This window comes from Thamnophis sirtalis, unplaced genomic scaffold (assembly GCF_051295495.1).
Source record: "Thamnophis sirtalis isolate CommonGarterSnake01/CBP01778 unplaced genomic scaffold, rThaSir2_p1.2 scaffold_15, whole genome shotgun sequence".
Classification (NCBI taxonomy): domain Eukaryota; kingdom Metazoa; phylum Chordata; class Lepidosauria; order Squamata; family Natricidae; genus Thamnophis; species Thamnophis sirtalis.
Window position 1 is genome coordinate 18036161 of NW_028261395.1, and position 13582 is coordinate 18049742.

General features: G+C 42.2%; 2 protein-coding genes across 5 annotated transcripts in view; one reads left to right on the forward strand and one right to left on the reverse strand.

Moving 5' to 3' along the window:
* The window catches only part of GBF1 (golgi brefeldin A resistant guanine nucleotide exchange factor 1), a 152359-nt gene extending 145978 nt beyond the window's left edge, over positions 1-6381 (reverse strand). For all 4 annotated transcript variants that reach the window (XM_087702642.1, XM_087702641.1, XM_087702640.1 and 1 more), the window contains exons 1-2: positions 6220-6381; positions 2234-2339 (exon numbers count right to left, since the gene is read on the reverse strand). In XM_087702642.1, the coding sequence (XP_087558768.1) occupies positions 2234-2339; positions 6220-6287 (174 nt within the window). In that variant the 5' untranslated portion in view covers positions 6288-6381. The remainder of the gene's footprint in view (positions 1-2233; positions 2340-6219) is intronic.
* Positions 6382-11321: 4940 nt separating this feature from the next.
* The window catches only part of LOC106537502 (pituitary homeobox 3), a 49700-nt gene continuing 47439 nt past the window's right edge, over positions 11322-13582 (forward strand). The window contains exon 1 of the mRNA XM_087701798.1: positions 11322-11453. The gene's annotated coding sequence lies outside the window, so the exon portion shown is untranslated. The remainder of the gene's footprint in view (positions 11454-13582) is intronic.

Here is a 13582-nt window from a genome sequence, read left to right on the forward strand (position 1 = left end):
TGGGTCTTAATAATGATTTTATTCATTTGGGATTTTTTTCATAAGCTTAACACAGCTCTAATTTTGTCATTAGGAGCAATGTAACATTGGCCACTAATGTATTGTATACAGGTTGCCTTAGAAGGTAATACCTTTTGTATAGTAGGAACTTAAGATAGGCAGACTTCATACAGATAAACAATTGAGAAATATTGTTCTTTTTAAAAAGCAGTGTTAATTGCTGCACCTTTCTCATATTAAGTATATTAGCTCAAGTTCATGTAAGGAAAAACTTTCAGTCTTAAAGGTTTGGTGAGGAGAAATCCAAAAATTCTTTTAAAGAATTTAAATTAAATTTGAGGCTACCTCTGCTTTCGCTCTCCCTCCCTCAGTTGTGCAGCAGCGGCAGCGGCAGCTCTCAGCCTACGGCGGCAGCGTCACGCAGGCTGTGGAAGGAGGAGGAGGAGAAGGAAACCAAAGAGAGGCTTTTACCGGGTCTGCGCCCCACAGCCAGGACCGTCCTTGCGCCTCAAGCCGCGTTTCTTCCTGCAAAGCCCTTCGGGCAACCCGAGAGTTCCGCTTGACGCCAGAAGGCCTTTGCAGGAAGAAACGCGGCTTGAGGTGCAAGACGGTCCTGGCTGTGGGGCGCAGACCCGGTAAAAGCCTCTCTTTGGTTCCCTCCTCCTCCCCCTCCTTCCACAGCCTGCGTGACGCTGCCGCCGTAGGCTGAGAGCTGCCGCTGAAACAAGTTTGGGGAGGTCCTTTGCAGGCGGCCAGTTCTAGCCGCCTGCAAAGGACTTCCCCACGTTTGCTTTGAAAGAAATCTCTGCGCGGCAGTTAGAAACTGCTGCGCGGGGGTTTCTTGCCATGTGCGCGGCCGCGCAGGCGCGCACCTTAGAGGGAACAGTGCTCCCCGGCACGGACATGTGGGAGCAGCAGAAACCAGAAGAGCAGTTCCCCAGGAGTCTTGGTTACCTCTCTTACTATGGCCCTTCTCCTCCAATTGCTATGTTTGATGGCGCCACCAGCTCTTGGAAGAGTCCTAGTTGTGCCAAACTTTTTCCATTTGAGAATTAGGGAGGCCACTGTGCCTCCATAATTGAACTTTGCTGAACTTTCAGTGCAACAAAAATTTTTACTGTACCTTTCCCAGATCTGTGCCTTACAATAATTCTGTCTGTGAGTTCTGCAGGCAGTTTCTTTGACCTCATGGCTTTTGGTTTGCTGCACTATGTATTGTCAAATGTGAGGACTTCTATAGAGAGGTGTGTATATTTCAAAATAAGGTCCAATCAATTTAACTTACCACAGGTCAACTCCATTCAAAGTATAGAAACATGTTAGCAATAATCAAGAGAAATGGGAAGCACAGAACTAATTTTCATGTGTTGTTGGTAAAGGGTCTGAATATTTATGCCAATGTGATATTTCAGGTTTTTTTTCTTTTCAACAAATTTATAGACATTTCTAAAATTCTATTTTCACTTTGTCATTATAGGGTACTGAATGTAGATTAATGAGGGGGAAAAATGAATTTCAACAACTGTAGAATCAGACTGCAGTGTAACAAAATTGACAAAAGTGAAGGGGACCTGAATACTTTCTGAATGCACTGTATAAATAAATGAATCTTATATTTAGGATATACTGAAAGAAAAATAGCTAAAATAACTACAGATTACTATCAAAAATTGGGATTTATAATTAGCTTGGATTGTAAAAAATACTTGGGATGCTATTTTGCCTAAAATACACTGAATAAAATATATCTGAAGGCATAGATGAAACTGCACTGGGTATAAATTGATTAAAACTGCCTTTGAATCTCAAGATTAATGTAGTCAAATTAACTTGTAGAATGATGCATTTCAAGAAGAATTCCAATGCTAATTCCTATTAGGTATGTTGCACAGATTGATAAGACCCCTTGGTTTCCATAAGCAATGAGGTTGCTTTATGAGAATGGTGGATTTAATTTACCAGATTTTCAAGTTCATCACTGGACTTTTATTTTAACCTCTTATGTAGAATTAATAAATGTTTGATTATCATTCCCTTTGGGCTTGTTGTCAATTTGTGATTCTTCTGAAATCATTTCAAGTTACTGGGTCCAACACAAAAGATTAAAATTGCAAATATTAACATGGGATTATTAATTATTGTAATTTCTCTTAAATACTTAACAATGAAAGATAAATTCTATTATACAAATTTGGATTTAATTAATACAATTCTTCCATTTCTAGTAACTTACCAAACGTACATGAGTACTCCATCTTGCACTGCGTTTTATGGCTCCTATTACTGTATTGATTTCACCTTGTACAGTGTAAATATTCTTATCTACAATCCTGGTAGTCCTAAAACAGAGACATCAAGTTACTATTCCATCCAAAAGGCATATTCCCCACATTTGATCAAATAATTAGAAAAGACATTTTTAGGGACAGTAGCAATGATCTGAATTGCACCAGAGCAGTCTGAATGCACACAAGCCGTCACCCCAGTTCAGCTCTGCCGCACATGCACATGCGCCTCCTGACAGCCAGCTGGTTGTTGGATCTCTGCCATGCATGTGCGTGGGGGCACCTGTACGTGGGGGTCACGGGGCATGTGCGGGGGGGCAGGGCATGTGCAGGGGACATGATCCATGCCTGAATATCTGATAGTTGCAGCGGTTAGTGCTTACAACTGTAGGAGTGCTACAACTCCCTTACCTACACCAGAGGCATCAGCCAGCTAGGCTTCTCAGAAAGGAGTCAAATGCCTGCAAGCAGTGTGTGCTGCAGCCAGTCTCATTCAGGATAGGTGAGTGGCTAGGTAGGAAGAAAGCCCAAGGCCTATGGGGACCTTAAAATTTTAACAAGATGCTTAAGATTTTTGCTTAAGCATCAAACTGATCAGATTGTAGTGAGAAAAAGTTCTAGATAAAATTCCCATCCTAGAGATCTTATTTAAAGATTCTTAGAAATTCATATTATATCAATTCTTGAAAAAGATACCAGGCATTCTGAAAAAAAGTGTATTCTCTGGAGTACTATACCTCTGTCTCCAAATATCCACAAGCTAGATTGTCCAACATATTAAAAAGACTTAGGTATTTTGTCTTGATTAAGTTTATTTATTTGAGGTTTTATCAAATTGTGGAACTACTCTATTCCAATACCCCATCATGCACCAGTTCTCATATAAAAAGTAATCAATTGGTCCATGAAATGATTAAAGAACTTCATTTTATGCTCATCTGGAACATAAACAGCAACAATTATTTAATAATTAAAGATTTAATCTGTTGCATTTCAACCTCAATTAACATTTTATCTACTGAATTATTACAGTAAATAATAATTTCAGTTTTAATTGTGGATTAATGTACAAAATTACTCTATTAATCTTTTAAACCCACTGATATAAATTCTTTGCTCATAGTTTTATAGATCAAATACTTCACATCTTTTGTCATATTTCTTGTAAGCAAATTACATCTTGTTTCAATTGTCTCACATAGTGATATTTTTTTTCTTTTTTGAGGAGCATTTACTCCATTTATATTCCATATTAAAAATTTGCAGTCTATATTCAAGATAAACATTTATCAAATCCCTTAGCTGTGCCTTCCGAAATATAAATAAGTTAACTAAGTTAATTAGTTTTATTAAACACATTCCTAAAAAGCAAATTTTATACATCATCATATATACAGTTCTACTGGCAGAACATCATGAAGACATTTAATAGGTTTTAATACCTACAAAAGGAAACTTTAAAAAATTCAAGATATTGCTGAATGACACTTTCAGCAATCCTTGCCAAAGTGAAAAATTGTTGCTACACTGCATGGGAGGGCCTAAGTCTTATCACAAACTTTGGGGCTAAATGGGGAATTTCATGCAAAATTCACGAAAGTTCTAGAAGAGTAAAACATATATAGGAAAAAATGGAGCAAAGGAAAAAAAAAACCTCAAGAAACATAAATCCCAAACAACTTGAGTCCTGAAAGAAACAAACAGCAAAAGCAGTTTTATCCCCTCCAATCCCAAAACCAGTTTTTTTAGGCAGTGGACCTGTCAGTGCACTAACAGAATTCCTATTATATCCCAGAAACTAAAGCAACATTTTTTAATATACTAGAGCTATATGAAGTTTTCTCAGTACAGGGATTATTCGATTTCAAATTACATCGCTCATTCTATTTACTAAATTTAACTTAGTAATATCAAGAAATGAATTCATTTTTAATTACTAAAATAATTGACGAGTTCTAGTTTTGTACAAGTAAAATATAAATAAAACAATAATCTGGAACAAGAAGAAAATCTTTGAAATATTCAATAAAGCAAAGAATCATAATTAAAAGTAATCCCATGTAAATTATTGCCCTCAATTTTTAAAAACAGCAGTATCACACCAGCATCAGTACAAGAAGTCTATAAAATTTGAGTACTTTTAAGATTTGTATTTATTAAGAAACTTCTTGAGTGTCAAGTCTCCAGTAAGCTGAATATATCCATTTTACCTTTTAGAATACAACTCCTAAACTAAACATAAATTAGTAAACTTTTATTAGCATCTGTACATATTAACAATATGTCAGCATTGATAACCCTTACTGAATCGCATTTAGTGACTCAAATGATATGACTCAAATGATATAAAACAACCCATCTACTCATCAGAGAGCAACAAATCTTTTTGTGTAAGAGGCCCAACCATGCTATTATGCCTAATTAATAACAAAATAATGCGGGTAATCTTCAATATATGTGCCTAAACAAGGATCTACAATCTCCTATTTGCTAATTTCATACAACCTAAAACAAGCTAAAATAGATTGACAAGAAAACAAAAATTGGAATATTTTACTTTTCACAAAAAGTAACGAAGTAGTCCAATTCGTGCTATAATCGACAGTTTTAATATCCAACAATTGTTTTAAATAAATCAAGATAGTATATAACTAGATTTGAATGAATAATGGGTAGAGCTCATGGATAGACTACAAATCTAATTGAATTGAGAAATTAATTTAACACATTGTAATAAGTCACGACATGGTTCAAAACTAGCCAATACAGTTAACTCAGTACAATGTGATTTTTAAACTATTTCCCTATCTGTAATTTATAATGCGTTCTAGCATTTTTTTCAGCAGTCATCCATCACTGAGGTAATATAAACCTTTCTTTGCTACTGTTCTAGCAACTCAATAATGGCTAGAACTTAGGTAATTCTATCAGACATTGCCAATGGATAGGGAGATATTGTCAATGTATGGAGGAAACTCCCCAAAGTTCTGCTTCTGACTCAGGTCCCTAAATCAAAATCCATACCAAACTACAGAACAGGAAACAGTTGTCAAAAGCAACATCACTCCTTCAGACCTCAGTTCAAACCAGACAGCTCACAGTTACCTTGCTCCCAATCTCTTCCTACAAGTACAATACTGGACCTCTTTTCCATTTTCCCCCACTCCGGATTTTCGCAATTCCCAAGAAGTCACCCAGCAAAAAGATTTCACGCTCAACGGGGGGGGGGGGGGGCAGAGGGGGGGGAGAGACAGCGAGGCGGGTAGGGACCACGTTTTAGCTCAGGGGTCCCCAAACTTGGCAATTTGTGGACTTCAACTCCCAGAATTCTCCAGCCAGCATAACTTACTCTCTAGTAATCCCTTCCTCTGCAATCTCTCCACTTAGATCAGAGGTCTTCAAACTCGGCCACTTGAAGACTTGTGGACTTCAACTCCCAGAATTCTCTGGAATTAAAAAAGAGTAAATTATGCCGGCTGGAGAATTCTGGGAGTTGAAGTCCACAAGTCTTCAAGTGGTCAAGTTTGAAGACACCAACCAACTTGAAGGCCAGGCTTTGTCCAGCGAAACCGCCGGTTTTCGATCTAATAAAAAAAAGGCAGGCCGTTGGGCTGAATTGCCGAGGAATCAGTTCACACAATGCAGCGTAAGTGAGACACTCCGAAGTCCGCCCTACTTCTCGACCATTGGATTTCAACCTTCGGACCCTTATTAGTGATTCGCGGAAGACTCCCTAGCCTCGGAGGTCTCCAGCCGCCCGACATCCCCGCCCCGCCGCCGGTACTAGTAGTCGGAGGGGAAACAATTTCTCCTCAGAGGCGGCAGGGTGGGAAACCACGTCGCTCGGCTCTTTGGACTCGCTGGTAACCCCGCGGCCGCCGGCAAGACAGGCCTAAGCCCAGCTGGAACCTGGATCCCTCCTTCCCTCGCTCACCCTTCCATCCATCCGGCGTCGTTCACCACGGGGCCGGCTTTCGCGGGCGTCGACAGGCGTCTCGGCATTTCGGGCGGCAGGTCAGCCAGAGGCCCCCCCGTAGCCGAAGAAAGACGGCCTCGGAGCCACAGACACCGGCTCCGCTCTTTCCCTGACGTGGAAACCGACCACAACCGAACGTGCTGCGTGACGCTACGCGGGGGGGGAGGGGCAATCCAAGTAGCCAATCGAGAATCCTCCTGAAATGACAGAAGATTCTATTCTCCAATCGAATCAACGGATTGGACTGAGGGACAGGCTGAAGTTTTGCTATTCTAAGGAAGAGACTGTAGGAAAACCAATCAAATACGAGATGAGTTAATTGACACGTCATTTACCAATATCTGATACCAAATCCTGGTTTAAGAAAATATCATGACAGTTAAGTGCCCGGTTGTGGCGATATGTAATCTGGGTAGCGGTTGTCAACTGTGTGCCTGATTCCATCGCATCTTAACTTTACATTTTCAGCCTCCACCGTAAAACAACAGACGTGTATAGAAGAGAAGAGAAGAGAAGAGAAGAGAAGAGAAGAGAAGAGAAGAGAAGAGAAGAGAAAGAGTTCTTTATTGGCCAAGTGTGATTGGATACCCAAGGAATTTGTCTTTGGTGCAGATGCTCTCAGTATAGATAAAAGGAAAGATACATTGGTCAGGAATCATAAGATACAGCACTTAATGATAGTCATAGGGTACAAATAATCAAATCATATTAGGAAACAATCGATATAAATTGTAAGGATAAAGCAACAAAGTTACAGTAATAAGTGGGAGGAGATGAGTGATAGGAACAATGAGAAGATTAATAGTAATAGTAATGCAGACTTAGTGAATAGTTTGACAGTGGCGAGGGAATTATTTGGGAGTGTGATGGCATTTGAGAGTGATGGCGTTTGGGGAAAAACTGTCCTTGTGTCTAGTTCTGGGGTGCAGTGCTCTATGACATCATTTTGATGGTAGGTAGGAGTTGAAACAATTTATGTCCAGGATGCAAGAGGTCTGTAAATATTTTCACGGCCCTCTTTTTGATTCGTGAAATGTACAGGTCCTCAATGGAAGAAGCACTTTTGTAAGAGCAAAGCGGTTTAAAAGTGAGCATAGAGGTTTGATCAATGGTTGGAATTTGGTCTAGTGCTTGAGCCAATTGGGTGACCTTGGGCCAGTCTCAGCCCAACCCACCTCGCAAGTTGCTGTGGGGGAAAATAGGAGGAGGAAGATGAGTTGGATATGTTCATTGTCTTTGGTTATTTGTAAAAATAATAAAGACAGGCTATAAATAAATAGTTATTGATGCCTTGCTGGCCTGTCGTGGAAGCATTGATTTGTGGAGACGGCAACCTCACCTGGTCTGATACACCTCCACAGTTTAGCCTTAGAGGAATGTTTTCCTGGTTGCAATTCAATACCTTAACAGCTGCATTGCAATGGGCTTTCTGTTCTCAGTCATTGCAATCCCTGACTTTTGAGGATAAGGATGATACACCTAAGGAAGTTAGAGGTACTCATTTCAGTACAGCCACAGACAGCATTTGGTTGAAGTGAGAAAATACTACTGTAAGCCTAAGGGAAACTTAATGCTTCCTCATTCATAGGCTGATAACAAGATGAAAGCAATATTATAGGCACACACAGTGAAGAACAAGGCCTAGACCACTGAATATACTCTATCTGGGTCCAGCTGCATCCCTATGAGATGGAGGCTTAAGGGGTTTTACACAGTAGGATGGCTCAGCAGTCAGTATTACTTTAGAATCCTCAGCTGCAAAACACCTTGCACCCTTTTCACTGCAGACAATGCTATGATAGTTCTTTGGAACATGGTTCTATTTACCTTCACCTAGTCCTCTTATGTTGTCAAAGCCAAGTGCAAGAGGTAGACACCAATATTCAGGAACGGACTAAGAGATGTCAGTGTCAAAGTAGCATTTATTAGGTATCTTATGCATTTTAGGTAGCAAATTCTTTGTCAAATTCATTAAAATGATAGAATCAGAAAGTTATTAGAATTTTTGACTAAGGATCTACTGCCCAATGTGTTTTGACATTTTGAGGGCCGTCACTTCATTTGCTTGTGATATGTTACCAAAATATATTTCTGACAATACCTGAATCATGGTCAAGTTCTGCTAGATCTTATTCTAACAGGATTTTTGTTAGACAAAAACATATACACACACACACCGAAACATACACACAGAAAATCCAGAATCATTGTTTTTATGTTACATTAGTTTGTTTGTTTGTTTGACTGATTGATTTCTATAGCTGCCTAACTTAGCAAACAACTCTGGGTGACTCAATTAAAAAAAAACATATATTACAATTAAAATCCTAAAAGCATTTTAAAAATAAAACAAGTAAAACCATTGAAACAAAAAAACAACACCACCAAAGGTTTGAGTACATACAAAACAAGACATCTGGCCAAGAGGCAGGGCCCTTGGCACACAGGAACATAGTTAGTTTTTAAAGCTTTATGGAAGGCTAACAGAGTTGGGACCATCCTAATTTCCAAAGGAAAGATGTTCCACAGAGCAGGGACTGCTGCAGAAAAAGCTTGTCTTCTAGTCCCCATCAGCTGGCATTCTTTGGCTGATGGGATCTGCAGCATGCCCATCCTATTTGATTTGAATGGACAGACAGAAATACTGGAGAAAAGGCAATCCTTCAAGTATAGGGCTTTATAGATAATCACCAGGACCTTGTATTGCACCCAGAAACACACTGGTAACTAGTGCAGCTCATGCAGGAGTGATGTTACATGTGCCATATATCTGGGACCAGTTACTACTCGCACAGCTGCAACTTGTACCAGTTGAAATTTCTGAATGGTCTTCAAAGGCAGCCCCATGTACAGTGTGTTATAACACCAATTTAGTGGTTTATAAACATGATAAAGGAAAACAAATATCTACTGCTAAAATTATGTGTAGTAAACAGAACACAACCAGTGCAGGGGTTTCACAGGATCCTGGACTTTGTATCAGCAGCTATAGCAGCTATATTTCGCAGCAATTACAACTTGGGATATTTTAAATGGTACTCTCACCTGGGATTTGTTACAATAATCCAAATGGGATGCAGTCAATGAATTAATAACTGCAACCAAATCCAACTGGCTCAAAGTAATTAACAGCAATTGTACAAAAGTTATCTTTACCACAGTAACAACTGAGAATCAATGTTCCAATCCCAGAACAGCCTGATCAGGAAGAGAGCAACTTCAGTCATAACAAGGTAAATCTTAGTCTATGAGTCTAACTTATTTTAGATCAACAGCATGTTCTACTTATCTTCCTCATTTAACCAATGCTGTATCAAATTTAGACAACATAGTGGTTGTTTCCTTGGAGTTAGTATAGCAGCGGGAAGTTCGTGTGTATGTATCCCTGTTCATGGCAATGATGCTGCACATGCACATCCACTTGCCCATTGCACATGTGGAACCACCCCCTTCCCCCCACCCCACCGGTTCCCAAAGCCAAAAAGGTTTGGAAACTCTGAGATAGAAGACATTTAATATGCCATGTTTTCTGAAGAGGAGAGATAGTTTCCTTTCCTCCAAATACTGGAAGGGAGTTTGGGACAAATACATTAGCCTTGCCCTTTATTTTATTAAAATCTGATTTGTAAACAATCCAGATTTGTGTGTTATAGTCAACTTTAATTTACATTAAAAAGTCTAGCTTATACTGTAACGACTTCCCTTACTCCTGTGTCTAAGTCTTCCTTATTGATTAATAAGAGTTCATAAACTTACAAGCTATTATTCCACTAATTCTGGACAACTTAGAAGTATGTATGTATAAAAATTGGTAAATAATATAATTCACTACAGCTTGCACCACAGCTGTTCAAATTAACTGGGATGATCCTTCATTTCCAGCATAAAAGACAAGTGCACCCATTGCATATGTCAAATAGATTATCAACAACATGCTTATCAACTTCCTATCAACATCCTATTCAATGAAATGTCATAAATTGACTGGTATCTAATCAGATGGTTAGAGAATGGACCAACTTAATGGACCAACCCTACACTTCTGCAGTGTATAGCAGAGTGCAAATTGTTATTCACAAAGGGTTACAAACCACATTTTATTTTGTATTGTTGTTGTCCAGATACAAAATACAAAATATTACTCTCTCTCTCTGTATATCCTTGAAATACAGATAAATTATTTAGTGAATGCTGAATTTTCAATTTTTATACAATATAAAGACAAAAATGGAACTAGAAAAGTTTTGCATCAAGTTGAGGAGAGATCAAAAGTATTACATATTTGAGGAGGGGAGTTAAAGTTAGTTTTGGAGCTCAAAAAAAGGAGTTAACCTTAGTCCACAGTGTAACAATATACAGAACGATGGTTAAGGTAAGTAAAGCTATTCCAAACTTTTTGTACAAGTTATAGTTAAATTTGGAGAATGCTTAAATCTTTGAGGTGGTCATCGCTTTCTAGGAAATAGCTTTTCGGTGGCAGGGAAGTTTTATTAGAAAAGGCATTTTATCCTGTCCTATTTTTCCTCGTATTTCCTCGAAAAGAAAGTCAAAGCTATGGTGGCTGGGATGGCTCCAATGAAAGTAGCTGCGGAAACCAGCGAGATGGAGCACAAACTCTCTCGTTTCCCCACTATTGATCGAGGAGTGAGGAAAGGACCGAGGCTTGCTAGGGCGCTTGTTTTTCTTGTGCCCGTGGGTGCATCTCCTTCACAGCAGCTCGCTCGCTCTGCCCCCCACCCCGAGTGCTCAGAAAGCTCGTCTCCTTGGAAGGGACGGCCCGAGCCTCTTTCCCCTGACGGCTCCCCCCTCTGCGCCCTTTCTTTCCCGGAGGCTTTCCCTCCTCTCGACTGGGAAGCGCCTTGGGAAGCAGCTGTCGGGGAAAGGCGTGGTTTGGAGTCACACCTAGGAGAGAGGCGGGCGGGGCGCTCCGCGGCCGGCACGCAGCGAGCGATGGGGCGGGGTAGGAGAGCCTTGCCCGAGGGCGCCTGGCTGGGGGCGACGATGGCTCCATCCATAAAGCCGATGTTCCCCGCGCAAGGGAGTCACTCGGCCGGCGGCTCCTTCTCCCTGCTGCGGCGGAGCAGACCTGGCGCCGAAGGTGTCGGGGTGAGGTGGAGCCTCGCATCGCCCCAAGCCCCGAGGCGCGGCGAGACTGGGCGACGGCTCCTCAGTGCCGCGGGAGCTGCAGAGCTGTAAGTGCTGCTCCCTCTCCAAGCAGAGTCGCTTCCCCCTCGGCCGCGCCGCCCCAAACTAGAGGCCGTTTGCCCGGGATCGCCTCCGGCTGGGGGACAAAGGAAGCGGCCCACAGTCGGATTAGGCTTAAAATCCGCTGCTGTCCAGGGAAGGCAGACGGCTGGCTCTGCTCCCTTTCCTCGCGTGGGTTTTGGTTGGCCAAGCCAGAGCAAAAGCGCGGGACGGTCCGAGTCTACCGTGGCCGGATTGATTTCGGGTGGCGCGCCGGGTACTGGGTCCGTTTTCCCCTGGCTCGTGGCTAATCCCAGAGCCGAAAAGCGCTTCTGGGGCTGTTGAGAAATAGCTGGGGTTTCCTCCTCCAAAGGCAGCCTTCGTTTCGATTAAAGGGGAGGGAGATGGACGACGGCAGATGGGAAAGGGAGAGCGCGCGAGCTCCTGGACGAAACCGAATTGGACCGCGTTTCGGATGAAGAGACTCGCGTAGAAAAATCGGACTCCATACTGCCCTTTGGGATAATAAATGAACTATAAATGATGAGACCAAATTGAGGTTACTTTAAAATAATTCTTTCATTATTACAAAATTAGTTAACAAAACAAGACCACGCCGAACATATAATATTTAATTTTCACTCCGTTGTTTTATTAAATATCCTATCAGAAGACATTTCTAATTTTCTTAATCCGATAGACAAGGATCCTGCCTGTCAAATGAAAACGGAGTCGGCTGGCCAATGTTGTATTCATCTCGCATCGTGTATCGCATCGCTTAACATGTTTGTTATTTAAAATAATTAAATCAAAATATTGTAGTTTTTCAAATAATTGGAATACAAAGATAGCATACCAGAAATGTAATTAGGACAAGTTTCAAAGAACTTCGTTGTATTTAAATTAGCTCTTCGTTCTTTGGGATTCGCTGTTTTCTCCCCTCTTTAACCGATGGATGGATGGATGGGCGCAGCCTTTTCGTTTTCTACTCGGACTGAAATCCGCGGACGTTGCTGAACTCGGACCAGAAGCAACGCCAGGCGAATCGTTTAATCCGCTCGGCTGGGAAAGGAACCGGGTTGGCGACCAGGCCGAGTCGATTCACCCTTCACGGAAGAGCGACAGTGGAAGCGAATGGCTCTGGAAGGATTTCTCGGGGTCACGAACTTGTTTTGATCAAATAGTCTTAACCAAATATTGGAGGCTCGTCTGTTTTCGGTGCGATCCAGGAGCCCGAAGGCGCTTTCCTAGTGGGGCCCCCTCAAAGAGCGGCCTCGCTGCAGAAGGGCGAGAAGCGTCGCGACCGGCGTCGGACTGGCTTTACTAACGGGCTGAATTTCAGCCTGGAAAGAGCAGGGACAGAAGAGGAGCGGTTTTTGGAAGCTGGCGCCCCGAAGAGAAAAAAGTGGGGACGAGACCTGCCTTTCCTCCGGCCTTTATCCACGCGTGGGGCTGCTGGGGAAGAAAAAGCGGCGGTCGCTACTTTAGTAGCCTTGCCCAGGAAGGCGCGTCTGTAAATCCCTAGGAAAGGAACGCCCTGCCCGAAAGTTGCTTCGAGACCATCCCCGTAGCGCGTCCAAAGAGGGCCAGCGTCGCCTCTTCCTCGCGGGAAGGAAGCGAGGGGTTTTGCTTTGGAGACGGTGTGTCTTTGTATACTTCCCGGCGGCTGCATAAGGCCGGGCATGGGGCCCACTGGTGGGTGCTTTGCAAGGTCCTGGAAAGCCCAGCGCGCTGTCTAGAAAAGAGCGAGTCGGTTGGTTATCTCCACCCCCCCAACCCTCATCCGATGAAAGAAGCAGGTCCTCGCGCTGGGAGGGAACCGGTCCCTGGAGCTTCCGTGGGCCAACGAGGGGGATTCAGAGCTGGCACCAGTGATATAAAGGAGTTATTCTGCAACGGAGAAGGAGCAGCCCGGTTCTGGAAGTTAGGGGAGGGGTCCAGAATGACCTCCTCCTCATCCTCTGAAATGGGGACAAGTTCAAGACATGAAATAATGGGTTTAAATTACAAAGAAGCAGATCTTGGTAAGACCTGTTCCAGGGTAGAACAGAGGCCTCAGGAGATGATGGACTTCCCTTTGCTGGAGGGAAATGACCACCTCTTGGGAATATTATAATGGATTCATGCTCTTGGAGGA